Source organism: Ovis aries, chromosome 3 (assembly GCF_016772045.2).
Source record: "Ovis aries strain OAR_USU_Benz2616 breed Rambouillet chromosome 3, ARS-UI_Ramb_v3.0, whole genome shotgun sequence".
NCBI lineage: Eukaryota > Metazoa > Chordata > Mammalia > Artiodactyla > Bovidae > Ovis > Ovis aries.
Window position 1 is genome coordinate 75,770,123 of NC_056056.1, and position 16,499 is coordinate 75,786,621.

Sequence of the window (16,499 nt, forward strand, 5' to 3'; positions counted from 1 at the left end):
TTAGGAATTTTGACTGCAAATGAGAGAGATGCTATTTCAATTAGCTTTTAAGCAAAAGAGAGGATGTGTTGGCTTATTACATTGGCAAGTCCAAGGGAGGTGCTAGCCTCAGGTCCGCTTGCCCCATCTGTCTTTCATCTCTGTTTTTCTCTCTGTAGCTTGAGTCATGGCTAGAAAAGACAGGCTTTTGCCAAGAGACAAGAAAAATAGCAGTTCTCAATTTATTCAGTCTTCCAGCAACATAATCATAAAAGCAAGGCCCCTTCTCTCGCTCTCACTGTCTCTCTGTCTGTTAGCTCTGGAGAAGGATTCTTATGTCCCAGATCAGTCTTCACCCTCTATTTCCAGATCCATCACTAGGACCAGGGCCCAGGTGCTCATCAGCCTGTAGTTCTGAGTTCGTCTCAAGGAACCCCAGGGCCACCCTGGAGGTGGCACACAGCTGACCGCATCTCTGTTTTCACACCACACAGGCAATGATGAAATTTCTGAGCAAGTGACAAAGAGGTTGCACAAAGCTTCAGAGTATAACTTTCAGAGGTCACCTTTTAAAATTTTCATTGTTTTGATTTTCGTCTCAAGTAGCAAGGGTAGACAACTCACAGACACCATTCTATGCTTTTTCTTTTCTTACACATTTTTTTTCCTTCCTCTGCCCTTACATTCACCTTTCTTCTGAGGAAAAGGTTAACACCACTGCTTTTAAGAGGAAGAAGTACAAGTTATGGCACTAATGGGTATGTGTTCAAAAGTCACAAAATCTTGCCTATTCTACCTGAGATGTTTTGGGGTTTTTTGTTTTTTGGGTTTTGTTTGTTTGTTTGTTTGTTTGTTTTTTTTTTTTTGCTGACTTCTTCCAACTCCAGTGTCTTAGTATGACATTAAGTGCTGTTGAGTTAATCTAGTAAGACATGGAGAAAAACAGGATCCATGATCTTCTAAAATTGCTCACTTCCACCAAAAAAGAAAACACTTAAACCGATTGCTACTTAAAAGGAAAAAATCTTCAGCATTACAACCAATTGAGCAGCTTTGCGCACATGCACCCACACACAGACAATACTATTTGCATGCATGTTATACCAGGTTTCTTTAACAATGCATCACAATTCTTAGGCTTCACTCAGAGTTCTTAGTAAAGATTCTTGAACTTTGTCTTCTCTAGCAATTCTAGAATTTCCATTTTGGAGTTTCATGAATTGTGCTGTGGGGACTCCATGCATCAAAATTACATAATGTGTTTGTTAAAATGCAGACTCCAGGCCCCAGTCTATACCAATAGATTCAGAATCTTTTTAGATAGTGTACCAGGGACCTTTGTTTTTAAAACTTCCCAAATGTACTTCGGTACTTCTGCACATTATGAGAAGCTCTGTTATCGTTCTAGAGAGCTTTACTAGGATTTCCAAGTTGTAGTGTCAGATATTTTTATATCTCTAAGGTAGAATTAAAATTCTTATGAATTTCATGAACTTTAGTTTGTCAGCAAAATATAATTAGCAATCCTTGTGGGTCATGCTCTTTTGAAGTTCTATGACAAAAGTAACTATGAGCAGAGTTATGTGACACAGAAGTCCTTCAGATTTAAAAATATTCACTCTAAATAGGTCACATATTAATGAGCAGGGTAGGTAAATTCCATTGTAACAAACTTTCACGATTACAGCAAACAATTCCACAAGATTTTGTTATAATAAGTACATTGCAAGAACTAATGTGATGATTAAGATTCAACTGAAATTAATCAGAGATAGAAACATTCTATGAAAACTCGTTATAGTTGTGAGTTTTCTTCCAAATAAACAATTGCACCTCTTCACAAACAGGATTGTATTTCCAATCCAAGACAAGCAATAAAAAGTCAGTGTACACAATCCAACTCCTCCACCACCAGTACATAAGTGCTAACTTCAGAGTCTTTGCGCTTCAAAGCTAGAAGAGACTTTGGGACTGTGAACTCCAACCCCTTCTCCTACAGAGGAGGAAGTCCAAGATGAGTGAGACCAAGTCACACTAGTGATGACACTAGTCACACTCCTACAGATGAGTGAGACCAAGACACACTAGTGATGACAGTCAGGATATCCTGACTGCCAAAGACTTCTCCTACTGGAATGCAAGAAGTCCCAAGGATATCCAAGCACAGAATCAAATGACTCTTCATGGGTGGGTGGGTGGGAACAGCTGTTCATTTTACATAACAGATGTGCTTTGAAGCAAAAAAAAGAGAAAAAGCCACATAAAACATAAGACTTGAAACAAATGCCACTTGGCCACCTTGAGTTATTCATTTCTTCTCTCCTTAATTCAGGCTACATGGCGGAAACCTTTGAAAAATCCAGTGCTACCCCAACTCCCTTACCAAAATCTGGCAAATTAGAAGAGAGGAAATGTGATCTCAAAGTAGTCATCAGTTCATGCATGCTTGCTAAGTCGTTTCAGTCATTCTGACTCTGTGTAACTCTGTAGACTGTAGCCCGTCAGGCTCCCCGGTCCATGGGATTTCCCAGGCAAGAATACTGGAGTGGGTTGCCATGCCCTCCTCCAAGGGATCTTCCCAACCCAGGGATCAAACCCACATCTCTTTCATCTCCTGCATTGCCAGGCATGTTCTTTACCATTAGTGCCTCCTGGGAAGCCCCAGACATGAGCATACTTTGTACTTACCAGATAGATCCGTAATGGTTGAGAATTAATCAAGCAAGTCTGTTTAGTTCATCTCAGATTATCTACTAAACATCTACTATAGATTTGTGCTTGGGTTTCATTTATTCATTCTGTCATTCAACAGATATATACTGAGCAGCACCTACTAGGAGCTAGAAACTATGACATGTCCTAACAATACTAAGATGAATAGTCAGGGGGAAGCAAAACTAAAGCAATAAGTGTTATCGTTGTTGTTGTTTAGTCACTAAGTCATATCCGACTCTTTTGTGAGCCCATGGACTGTAGTTCACCAGATTCTCTGTCCATGGGATTTCCCAGGCAAGCATATTGGAGTGGGTTGCCATTTCCTTTCTCCAGGGGATCTTACAGAGTGTTATATTATGGGCTATAAGATCAAGTGCTATGGGTACAAGTACTCAGCTAGGTTGGGTTCAAGAAGGTGTTATGGTAGAAATGACTTTGGGCTGAATTTTGAAGGACAGCCAGAAGTTTACCATGTTAATAGAATATGGAAAAGAAAGAGAAAAGCATTCCAGGTAAATGAATAGCATATACAGTAGTATGAAAGGGTTAGGAGATCAGGTAAGCAGTAAAAGAGAGGGACCCAATATTATAGACAGAAGCTTTGTTTTGTCATGCCATCCGGCACAATGTGAACAAAGCCAAACGAATTTTTTTTAATTAAAAAAAAAAAATCTACCTTCCTCAGGCAAGAGACTCACAAGAGATGCAGATTAGTGACTTAGCCAGTCTGACCTTCAGAGTTAGCTTCAAGTCAGAAAGAACTCCGTTTTTTATTTCCTGTCTGTAGTCTTAGACATCTTCCTAGCTCTCAAAGTCTACCTCTTTTCAGAGTCCAGAGTCCTAGGAAAGACAAAAGGTCAAGGGTTCTAATGATGAAGTTAAATAGGGGAAATTTTACATCATGGCAGTTAACCATAAAATGTCTCCTTTCCAAGTCCTTGGTATGCAGATGATACACTTAATTTTCTTTATTGGCAAGATAAAGTAGGTGATAGACATGAGTTCAAACACGTTTCCACCACTTAAGAGATGTGTGACTTCAAGGAAGTCACGTCACCTCTCAGGACATCATTTTGCTCGTTGCAAACACCCTTCCTGCTTATGGTGAAACTTGGCCATGATGTGAGGAAGAGAGCCTGTCACAGGGTCTAGCCTATCCTGGGCCTCCCACTGGGGCAGCTTCTGTTGATTATTATAGCAGTTTCATTCATTCAGCAAATCTTTACTGAGGAATTTCCGTGTAGAAACCAGAAATACAAAATAAACCCGAACTGGACTTCACAATCTCTAGTGAAGACAGAGAACACACTCAAATGCCTATACTATAAGGAGGAAAGTGGTTACTACTGAGAGAAATACAGAGACATTACTGGCGATGTTGGGAGGACACAGATTAACTATAGGTTGAGGGAGTTGGTGGGAGAAAAGCGGAACGGATTTGGGGCTGAGAATGAAAGACAGGAGGAGGAGCGTCTGAGCTGGGCACTTTCTCTGCTTCTGAGGTGGACAGAGCTGGTATGGACTATCAGTGCGCTCCTCTCACAGATGAAATGAGAGGTTCTCCCTGGACTTCACACACAGTTACCGCAGAGCCAGGAGAATTCAGAACTCCGTCCTTTTCCCTTATCCAAAGCATTCACCATTTCCACATACTGCCTCCCGTACCTGGGGCCACTTGCAGACGGGCAGGATGGGCCAGGGAACAGAGCAGAAAGGAGGTGATGGAGTCCCTCTGGCCACCGTCGCGAGTCGAGGGGGCGGGGGGCCGGGGCGGGCCGGCGCGGGAGGAGGGAGGGCAGGCCAGGGGGCGGGGAGAGGGGCGCGGGCCGCACTTGTTGGGGCTGCGGCCCGCCCTGCGGCAGGAGCCCGCGCTCAGGCTCCGGGCCATGGGACGGCCGTCCCTCGCGCTGCGGCTGCTGCTGGCGCTGCTGCTGCTGCCGCCAGCGCCGTTGCTCCCGGCGCTGCGCCCGGCGCCCTGCCCGGAGCCCTGCAGCTGCCCGCCCGACGGCGCCCTGCGCTGCCCCGGCCCGCGGGCCGGCCTCAGCCGACTGTGAGTACGCGGCGCCCCCGCCCAGGCACCCTCTGGCCGCCTGGCCTCCCTGCTCTTTGACCCCCTTTACCTGGATGCTTGGATAAAGACGCGGTGCCTGTCGCACTCCGCCACCTCTCAGGGTGATGAGAAGCCCAAGCTTGGGAGCTGTCCTTGCCACCCTCGCCCGCGCCTGGACGCCGTGCACCCTCCAGCCCCTGGCGGCCCCAGACCCACTCTTTCACCCTGGTTGGGACAGTGGCCAGGGGCGTGGAGCTGCCCACAGGCCACGTGGGAAGGCCTCTCCCTGCAACTGCTAAAGGGGACGGGGCGTCAGACATGGGAAGTCTTGCGTGGTCTTTGAGCCTTGGGCCAGCCAGGCTGGCGAAGGTTCCTGTGAGTTCTGGTACCCCGTGGTCCTCTAGACATGGGGTGTTTGGACCTAATGGCCAGAGGTGACCTGGTCACTCAATGAGGTCTGCTGGCCCACCAGGGCCATGGGCAACTCTGTGAGCACACCAACCACTGCTCCACCCCAGCCTCAGAGGTACTCGGGTTTCAGCCTGCTTGTCTGACCAGATGTGCTTGCATTTCAGTCTGGTTGCCTAACCAGTAAGACGCCCTGAGTCCCAGCTCGGGCACACCACCACCCCTTAGGGAGCTGGACACATTGGCAAGCAGGCAGGGGAAGCTGGGGTAAAGACTTAATGGGGTAAAGAGGACACAAGTGTATCAGAGTGTCAGCAGACTTTTTTGATTTGGGAAAAAAGTAGCACAAGGTACACGGTTCTATTTATATGACATGTCCAGATAAACAGAAAGGAGATTAGTAGCCACCCGGCTGGAGTGAAGGCCCAGTGATTGCTAACGGCTGTTGCTTCTTGAGGTGATGAAAATTATCTAAAATTTGATGGTGGTCATGGTTGCACAACTCCCTGAACAAACTAAAAAACATTGCATTGTACAATTAAAATAGGTGAATTGTATTGTATATAAATTACATCTTGGTAGACGTGATAAAAGAGAAAAGGAAAGAGAAAGAAGAGGACTATAAAAGTATACCAAAGGCACCAGGCTGGTGGAGGCCTTGGTTCTGTTCTAACCAATAGCTGTAATGGAATTCCATGCTGGGGGAGGAAAGAGATCCCCCTACCCCATTTCCATGGGCTCCCAGAAGTCTGTGAGGAACCCACTCCCAAGCTCAGCCCCTCAGGCTCTTGATGGGCTGAGCTTCTCCTATGGAAGAGTTAGTGGCCTTTGGAGAATATTTGTGGTTGAGAGATACAGTGTAAAGGTTGAAGAGTTTATATTAATTGGTTTCCATTAATTATCTTGTCAGCTCAATTCCCTGAAGGTAAGGACCATGCTGATAGAATTTGTTTCAATCAATAAATAAATCCATGGAAACTACCTTCCAAGTCCCAGCCCTTGTCCTTCCCTGACAAGCCTCCCATCTTGCTTTTATGGATGACTGTGCCGCTAACACTGTGCCTTTCTTACTCACACATTACTTATCATACAGGTTGTAAGAAACTGAGATCCAAAGAGGTAGAAAAACCTCCCCAAGGTCCCATAGCTACTGAGTTGCAAGGATAGGCCTTAACTTGCTGTTAATATTTTCTCATTTTTGTAAGAAAACTACCCCTTCCTTTAAAAAAAAAAAAAGTTCTCAGTTTTGCCAAATTGGCATTGAGTAGAGAACCTCCTGTGGGTTTCCTTCATGGCTCCGTGGTAAAGAATCCACCTGCAAAGCAGGAGACACAGGAGTCATGGGTTTGATCCCTGGTTCAGGAAGACTCCCTGGAGTGGGGCATGGCAACCCTCTCCAGTATTCTTGCCTGGAAAATCTCATGGACAGAGGAGCCCAGCGGACTACAGACCATAGGGTTGTAAAGAGTCAGACACAACTGAAGTGAGTGAGCACACACACACAGAGAACCTCCTGGCGGAAGACAGGAATGAGAGAGTCAAGTCCCAGCTCCTTTCAGATTCAGCTTTTCACTGAGCTCTCTCAACAGTTCCTGCTGCCACACCACACTGGTTTCAGGAAGGTGGTACCTCTTCCCTGGAGTAGGCTGAAGTGAAAAGACTAAAACTCAACAGATTCTCTCACTGCCGCACAGCACAGTTTAGAGAAGCCTCGAACCCCTCAGAAAGATTTTTAAGGTTGACTGTGTTTGGGGATGAAGGTGGGAAGCAAGCACAGAATAAGCACTGTTAGCATGCCGGGGCCCGCTAGTCCTAGTCGAATTCCCCCAGAAGGAGCCAACTTCCCAGGATCTGAAGCCCTTGCCATCCCTGAGGAACGCTACAGAATCCTTGACCTTCCTCCCTTCACATGCACTATTTTGTCATACACGCCAGCAGCAGCTTCTCTTAGACTTTTAAACCCCTTAGTTCAGCACACACTTTGACCCTCACAAGGCCAGGCTTCCCGAGGATCAGATAACTGAGAGATGACTTTATCCTTCAAGGGAGAACCCTATGGAGGTGGAGCCTGTAAAGGCCAAAAGGGGATAAGTTTCTCAGCATGATAAGGTGATTTAAACATGCATATGACAAGAGAGTTGCATAAGAATTAATAGGAGTGTAGCTTCTTTAAGACAATGTTCCTCAGATGAGCAGCATAAACATGACCTGGAAAATGTTAGAAATGCCTGCTCTCAGGCCCCAGCCCCAATCTACTACATCAGAAACTCCGAGGGTATAGTCCAGCAGTCTGCATTTGAACAACCTCCCTAAGAGATTCTGATAGATGCTAAAGTTTGAGCATCGAGGTATTGCTCACCAGCACTCAGTCACTCAGTCACGTCCAACTCTTGTGACCTCGTGGGCTGCAGTCCACCAGAACCCACTGTCCATAGAATTTTCCAGGCAAGAATACTGGAGTGGGTTGCCCATTTCCTACTCCAAGGGATCTTACCAACCCAGGGATCGAGCACCATATCCTTTGTATCTCCTGCATTGGCAGGTAGGTTCTACAACTAGCACCACCTGGGAAGTCCCAGTTGCTCTCCATGGAGGATATGATCTTCTGGAAAGCAAGAAGAATGTTTAGAACTTCTATGTGCCATAATCTTCTCTTCTCCATCTCCTCCAACATCCACTCCAGCACACACACACACACATACATAGACAATACCTATTTACTGCAAAAAAAAAAAAAAAAGAGGCAGTTGTGATCAGATTAAACCCTCAAAGTCTGAGACATATGGAAAAATAAACATGATTAAGAAGAGTTTTTTGTTTTATTTTTCTGGTCTTGTCTTCAGAAAGGAGTAGAGGAAGGAATCTATGGAGAAGGACAGATTGAAGATGCAAGGCATGGTGGCCTAAGATGTCGGTGTGACTGGGAGGAAGGCACTGGCATCAGATCAAAGGGGAAGGGGCAATTCTTAAAACAGGGGGCTACTTCTGAGTCCTGAGGGAAGAAGACAGATGGATAAAGATGTAATTTAACACTGAGGCAAAGGAAAGAAAAAGTGAATGGGTTCATGCTGAAATCCTCTTTTCTTAATGATGAGTGAAGTGGTAAACAGTATATGAGACAGGAAATGACACGAATAAGTTTTTGGGAGTTCATAAAAAGAAGAGAATTGAAATTACAAGATAAAGGGTAAGAAGGATGCAGTCTTGCACTAAGTCATCCACAGGGTTTGATTATGTGGAGTGAAGGATGGCTATCTCAGTTCTGGGGGTTGGACAGGTGATACCACAGAGCACCTTAGAATTCATCCCTGGTCCATCAATAGATGCTGGTTTATGTCTCAGTCGTTTCAGGCCTTGGGAGTCCTGCCTGCAGAGAAGGCGATGGCACCCCACTCCAGTACTCTCGCCTGGAGAATCCCATGGATGGAGGAGCCTGGTAGGCTGCAGTCCATGGGGTCACGAAGAGTCGGACACGACTGAGTGACTTCACTTTCACTTTTCACTTTCATGCATTGGAGAAGGAAATGGCAACCCACTCCAGTGTTCTTGCCTGGAGAATCCCAGGGACGGGGGAGCCTGGTGGGCTGCCATCTATGGGGTTGCAGAGTCAGACATGACTGAAGCGACAGCAGCAACAGCAGCAGTCCTGCCTTATAAGACTTCCATCTGAAGTCCACTATTTGGTTTTTAAAAAAAAGGGAACATAGATAATAATTGCTTATCATTAATAAGCCCACTACTTGCAAATTTTGAAAATGGCATCATTTTGTTGTTCAGATCTTTCTAGCCCAACAGTATTTTATTAAAAACTTAAGTATTTAAAATCTAAAATGTAATTTTGAAAAAAAGCCTCCCATGTGTTCACTCATTTTAACTGGAGAAAAAAAATCTAAAAGAATTAATTTTAAAAATTTCCTTTTCCTTTTCTTATTAGTTCCAGACAAGTAGAAGGAGAGAAAGGAAAAAAAAAAATCTCACCTTGCCTATGGTTATATAAAGATCTTTGTCTCTATGACAACAGAAAGGTTGGTCTGCTTCTGTGGAAACAGCTGCTGAAAAATCTGTTAGTAAGAAACTGCTAATAATAATAATGACAGTTTATTTTTTACATGTTGTGCCTACTAAACAGAGATTAAACTTTTAGACTTTATTATAAGACACAATCCAGAGACTTTAGAAGGAGAAAATGTGCTGTATCTGTCAGTCCAGTGTCACAGGAAGATGTTAATTTTCTGAACATCTTTCCTGGATGTCTTTCTCCTTCTACCTTGAGTATAAATCGGGATCCAGAGCATGTTCTGTGCTGTAGAGGGATATACCAGTGGAGGGCGTGGTCCCTGTCCTTGAGGAGCCCACAGTCTAGGCAGAAACACACTCACACCCAGGAGAAGTGTAGGCAACCAGGCTCTGAGGAGTTCAGGGAATAGACCACTCCCTATGCACTGAAATCTCCAAGGGAAAGCATCATGGACTAAGGGTTATGATGCTAAACCTTGAAGGAGAGAAGGAAAGGAGAGTCCAGGTGAAAGAAAAGCACAGTGGAGAGTGGACCAGAGATTTCCTTGCTGAGAAGCCAAGAATAAGGTTGAATGTTCTTCCCTATTTATACCTCTTCCTGGTTCTTTGGGGAAATTTTTTTGTAAGGGGAAATATAAAGTTATCAGAAATGTTTGATTAAATTACCCAGAGTTGTGTAAAAAGAAAAAAAAAAATTTCCCAATATGTAGTTCTCGACTAATAAACTTTCAGAGTCATTGTTGGATAGTTGATTATAAAGCCATTAAATAAAAATCATGATTTGAAGTCGCTTCCCAACAAGTTTTCCCCATGGCTCTTCTCTCCCATATACACACACTTGCTTTGCTACCTCGTACTTACACCTGCTTTTGCATATCTCCCACATAAACTGTTTATTCCACGTGGACCTCCTCTGCAACAGCAGGCTTCCTCAACCTCGGCACAGCGGTTCTCTGGGGCCAGATCATCATTTGTTGTGGGCAGCTGTTTGGTACACTGTAGAGTGTCAGGCACATCTCTGTCCTCCACCTGCTATATGCCAGTAGCACTACCCTCTCAAATGATGACAAACAAAACTTTCTCTAGATATTAGTCAGATGCCCCTGGTGAGAGTATGTGTTGGGGTGGGGAGTGGGAGTCCCCACTTTACCCCACCATGGTTTTGAATCACTGTGCTAAAGTGAGAAGCACCTGAAGGGGTCTTACTCAACTCAGGATTTCCAAAAGTTCACAGATAGCATGATTAAAGTGTCTGTTGAACTACATGATGATCAACTTGAGCTGAACAGGAACAATGAACCAGTGCAAAAGGAAAGCATGTACCACACCTAACGATTACTTTAAAGTCTCCATCCTAGAGACTTGTTAAAAAACAAAAAACTAGGACTAAAACTACCATATGATCTAGCAATCCCACCACTAGGCATATACCCTGATAAAACAATAATTTTAAAAGACACATGTGCCCCGGTATTTATAGCAGCACATTTACAATAGCTAGGACATGGAAACAATGTAGATATCCACCTGTGGATGAATGGATAAAAAGTTATGGTACATATACACAATGGGATATTACTCAGCCATAAAAAGGAACAAATTTGAATCAGTCCTAGTGAGGTGGATTAATCTAGAGCCTGTTATAAGGAGTGAAGTAAGTCAGAAGGAGAAAAACAAACATCATATATCAATGCATATATATGGAATCTAGAAATACGGTACTGATGGGCCTATTTACAAGGCAGGAATAGAGACACAGGCATAGAGAACAGACTTGTGGGCACAGCAGGGGAAGGAGGGGGGGTGAATTGAGAGAGCAGCACTGAGACGCACATATCACCATGTGCAAACAGATGGCCAGTGGGAAGTTACTGTATAACGCAGGGAGCCCAACCCAGTGCTCCGTGACAGCCTGGAAGGTTGGGATGGGGTCGGGGGTGGCAGGAAGGCTCAAGAGGGAGGAGACATATGTGTACTTATGGCTGATTCACACTGGTATATGACAGCAATCAACACAACATTATAGAGCAATTATCCTCCAATTAAATACATGAAGAAAATATCTCCATCCTAGAAAATGGGAAGGTGAGGTGCTATGGGTATCAGAGGGGGTTCTTTGCATTATACCAACATCCAGGTCCCAGATTTTGCAGGCTCCCCCAATCTGTCCTTTAAAAGGACCATCCAGAGAAGCAAGACTGGAAGCTTACCTTTATTATTGACCGTATATCCCAACAGTCCCATAGATTGTTCTAATTTTTGTTGTCAGTTTGTTTTAATTCATTCACTAGAAAAAAATCAATCCCCAGCCCAGGACCCATGAAAACAAAACAACCACCAGGGCAACGTGAATTGAGACCTATTGGTTCCTGGGTCAGGGCACCAGGTAAGAGTCCATAGGACAGAGGGAAGCCTACTAAACTCTTTCAAGTAAGACAGCTTGGCCCTACCTTCAGCTTCCCTGAGCTGAACCAGACTAAAAAAAAAAAAAAAAAATCTCAGAATTCTGAAAGCTCATATTCCACCTTCCTACCTTACTCCCACAAAAACAGAAAGAAAGGCCCAAGATAGAGGTTGATCTTGAACTTCAGTTCTGACTCAGCTCTCCCAGTTATTATCTTCAAGACAATTCTTAAACCTGGCTGTGCCTATAAACAGACTCCCTGGGAGAAGCTTTGCAAGGGCCAGATTTTATTAGTTTAGAAATCATCCTTTTGGGGAAAGTGAATGATGGCCCCTAGAAGGACACTAAAATGCAAGCAGCAGAGCTCCCAGAGTCTCAGTGGAAGTGTGGAGCCAAAAAGCTCACACACAGATCCCTTTGGCATTGGATCCAGCCTTCCCTTTGAGGAGCAATAATTCCTTGGATTTTCTCTACATTATCCTTTTTCTTATTTCAAAAGCAGTGTGTTAGATTAATTCAGGGCTCCGGTGCTGCTCCTTTCCCCACCTCTACCTTCTTTCTAATCTCCTCAGTTTGCCTACTTTTCATGTCTTAAAAAAATGAGACACGAAAGCTTTCTTTCCAAAATTTAATCTCCCAGGTTGGCTGCACCAGACAGTGTCTTGGCCACGTGTAACTTTGATCTTATACATGGAATTTTAAAGCCAGAGGGTCATGGTGGTGGAGAGAGGCCCTGCTGCTCTCCAACCAGACCCAAGAGGGCTGGCTCCATGGGAGCATATGTGTTCCATTCTGGCAGCTCCCCTTAATGTGCAAAAAAGTCACATTTAATGCAGATTTTAACAAATTTTACACCAGTTCTTTTTTTTTTTTTTTAAGAAGGAAATTAAAATAATCCCACCCACCAGGCAGGTGGGCTCCCTGACTTAGTGGGAAGCTTCTAGCTGCTTCCCCACATGGTCCTCATTTACTCTCAGCTTCTGCCTCACTAGGAGATGCCGCCCCCTCCATGCTGGCACACCGCTCACAGCTGTTCTCTGGTGGCCCTGAACCACGAGTCTTGAATGCCACCTGAGCCAGAGTCCGAAAAGTCCAATCTACAAGTAAAACTCAACTTTCAGCAGGAAGGCTTTATCCCTTGCTGCTGTTAAGTTTGTCCTTGATGCTGATAAAATGAGGTGACTCCTGGGTTCCTAACTCTACCTCGGGAGCAGCAGTAGAGAGCATTTCTGAGCCCACAGGGCTGAAGACACGCTGGTACGACAGGGTAAGGCCCAGCACATCCCCCAAATTATCTGAATCAATCAACAGGACATAGACCAGGCAGACGTGAGTCCTAGCACCAGGTCCCCCTTGCTCTAATTTGCAGTGTGGGCTCAGGGGAGCAAGAAAACCTCTGTGCTGTCTGTAAAAGGGGCATCATGATTCTTACCCCTGAGTGGGGTTGACTGTGGTGAAGATAACCAAGACAGCAGGGCCAAAAGTACTCGGAAATAAAGGTTTTCCATAACTGCAAAGGATTATTGTAATAATCTGATGATGCAGAGAAGACCTGAAAAACCCACAGCCTGTATATGCAGTTGAACAGTAAATATCTATCATCCAAGGGGGAAGCCTGATAGAATAGTTTTGCTCTTGTGAGGTGTTAATTAGAGAAAATGACCCACGGGGTCTTTTCAGCCTGGAAGGTAAATAAGTTAGAATCCTGAAACACCAGAGCTCATTATTGCCTGGAACTCATATATGCTGGTCTTTTCAGCACTGGCTGAATGGCCTCTCAAACATGTCACATAATACGTAATTATACTCTGTTTTCTATCATTCAACCAGGCCAGTCCTACCTGTCCAGCTAGAGCATCCAAGCCTATTCTGGGTCCTTTCCCCTTCCCTAAGCCTGACACACAGAAAACCTTCAGGTCAGACTTGCTGACCACTCAGGAGCTAGGTACTGACATGTATAGGGTGATGCGCAGGATCCACAGACCAGCCCCTGCCCCCCAAGAGCTTACAGTCTTCCAGCCACAGGAGGGAGAGGACTCATTCTCAGGTAACTCATGGAAATGCGGAAGATGTTAAAAGCCAGATGAAGGTTACACACACAGTCTAGTGAGATTTCAGAGAAAGATTCTGTCCCTTCTAGCCAGAGTAACAAAGACACCTTGGTGAAAGGATTGTTGAACTGTAGTTCTTTAAGCCTCACTCTCTGCAGGGGCAGTGGGAACCCACAGGCTCCATCCTGGCCTTTGAAATCAGCTTAGTGAGGCCGCCAGGGAATCACTGTTCAAAGCCTCCTGCTCTGTCATGGACCACCAGGCATGTGCCCTGTCTGTGTTATGGATCGTCAGTGAGACTGGATGATTTCCCCCTGGAAACAATGGGTGTGGTTCCGATGAAGGCTTTTCTTATTTGCAGGCACCAGAAATCAACTGTGACAGATTTAATCATAAGAGATTAACTTAACAGAAGAATAAGGAGCTAGAAGGATGGGAGCAAGATCTAGAGAGAATTTGGCATTTTAGCAGCAAGAGGTCAGGGAACTTTTCTCTAGATTCCACCTTTGTAATGAATCAGCTCCAAAGACCTATCACAAGTTTCAAATTCTTAGAGGGAGAATCTGATGGTGCCCCATCCCACTGCTGAGACCAGAGCACAGACAATGAGATGCTTCCACGCTGTTGCAAGCAGCACTGAGATGCTTCCAGAGAAGGGGCCTTTTTGAACCAGGCAACCACACAAACTGGTGTCAACCAGATCTAAGAAGCTAGTGAAAAGGGAAGGTACACATGCCAATAATTTCAGGCAATTCAAACCCATTCCATCAAATTAATTAAAAGCATGTAGTATATCAGTTGCATCCAGCTTTCACAGGCTCACCAGAAAAATTAAAAAGTGTCTGGAAACAGAAGCTTGTAATGAGAGAGGCTCCTGAAGCATAGCTGCAATGTGACTGCCCTGACAACATAATGTTCTCTGCTTCTAAGAAATATTTTTGAGAAATCATTACAGAAGATGCACACCTTCCCTGGGGAAGGTTCAACATGTAGTTTTATTTACCAGAGTTATTCTTGTCATGTTATATTATTGCTAGAAGAATTCGAGTTCAGAGGTAGAGATTGGGTTGTTTTGCTTTGTGTCTTTAGAAAACTTTAGATGGGTCTTGAGGAAGGGCTTAGATGTGTTGACCATTTTTCTCTGAGGCTTTACATTTTTAATTTAGTTGTTGTACAAATGATTTGGAAAATCCATTACCCAGGGAATCTTCTTGAAACTCTTGGTTCACATTGTAATTCATAAACTCCTCAAGTTTCTTGGGTGCTTTGCAAAGGCTATCTTAAAGAAGAGTCACTCAAATTGTACTTTCCAGTGGGAGAGTTGCAACTGACCACACTTTTTAGAATCAATGAGCAAATGAGAACTCTCCAGAGTGGCTCCCTAGAGTTGCAATATTTAATGGAAGGTTGTTCTTTATCATTTCCTTATCATTTCTTTAAAAGGCTATCAGAAACAGTCTATAAGGAATACCTGAGCTCAACGGAAAGGTGCCAAGTGGGAATGTCCACCCTCTCTCTCAGTTGTCCTATGTATAATCAGCAGAGTAAAGAGTTGGAGAAAAGTCACAGGCACTTTGTCAATGTAAGGGTTGGACAAATAGAAGAATCCATTCCAAAGTACTGAGTCCACCCTACCCCATCCCCAGCAAGGAGGCAGAGTTGTCATGAGGCATGGCTGGGGTAGCTTGAATACTTCACAGCAAGCAGCTAGGAATTAAAAGTACTTATTGAGCTCTAATCTTGTGAGAAATGCTATATTAATATTACATAAGTATTTTCTTACTGAATCTCAAAAATCTGCGCAGTTGTTAGTATCATCATCACTTCACACGTGTGAAATGCACCCAGGCAGTCTGGCTCCTGAGTCTATACTGTCACTTTCCCACCATGCTGCCGTCCAGAGAGAGCACATGCAAATGGCGATGAAGACACATTCCATAAAGTACACAGCACCCGAGACAGACCTTAACCAAGGGTAGGATCCAACCAGCAGAGAAGGGTGGATGTGCCAGGTGGCAGAAACAGTGTGAATGAAGGCAGGACTGCTGCTGCTGCTAAGTTGCTTCAGTCGTGTCCGACTCTGTGCGACTCTATAGACGGCAGCCCACCAGGCTCCCCCGTCCCTGGGATTCTCCAGGCAAGAACACTGGAGTGAGTTGCCATTTCTTTCTCCAATGCATGAAAGTGAAAAGTGAAAGGGAAGTCACTCAGTCGTGTCCAACTCTTAGCGACCCCATGGGCTGCAGCCTTCCAGGCTCCTCTGTCCATGGGATTTTCCAGGCAAGAGTACTGGAGTGGGTGCTATCTCCTTCTCCGGAAGGCAGGACAATATGAGGCAAATTCAGGAAACAAGAATGTCTGATTTGTCTAGGGAGGCACTGTCCAGTAGAAATATGTTAATCACAAGTGTCCTTTTAATTTTTAATAGCCACATTTTAAAAGGTTTAAAAAGGTGAAACAAAGTTTCAGTTCAGTTCAGTCACTCAGTTGTGTCTGACTCTTTGACACCCCATGAGCTGCAGTATGTCAGGCCTTCTTGTCCATCACCAACCACCAGAGTCTACCCAAACCCATGTCCATTGAGTTGGTGATGCCATCCAACCATCTCATCCTCTGTTGTCCCCTTCTCCTCCTGCCCTCAATCTTTCCCAGCATCAGGGTCTCTTCCAATGAGTCAGCTCTTCGCATGAGGTGGCCAAAGTATTGGAGTTTCAGCTTCAACATCAGTCCTTCCAGTGAACAACCAGGACTGATCTCCTTTAGGATGGACTGGTTGGATCTCCTTGCAGTCCAAGGGACTCTCAAGAGTCTTCTCCAACAGCACAGTTCAAATGCATCAATTCTTCAGCACTCAGCTTTCTTCACAGTCAAACTC

The 16,499-nt window shown here is 44.6% G+C and overlaps 1 protein-coding gene across 8 annotated transcripts in view; it reads left to right on the top strand.

The window, feature by feature from the left end:
* The first annotated feature begins 4,528 nt into the window (after nucleotides 1-4,528).
* LHCGR (luteinizing hormone/choriogonadotropin receptor) overlaps nucleotides 4,529-16,499 on the top strand; it is a 62,681-nt gene continuing 50,710 nt past the window's right edge. For all 8 annotated transcript variants that reach the window (XM_042245181.2, XM_042245188.2, XM_042245183.2 and 5 more), the window contains exon 1: nucleotides 4,529-4,744. In XM_042245181.2, the coding sequence (XP_042101115.1) occupies nucleotides 4,581-4,744 (164 nt within the window). In that variant the 5' untranslated portion in view covers nucleotides 4,529-4,580. The remainder of the gene's footprint in view (nucleotides 4,745-16,499) is intronic.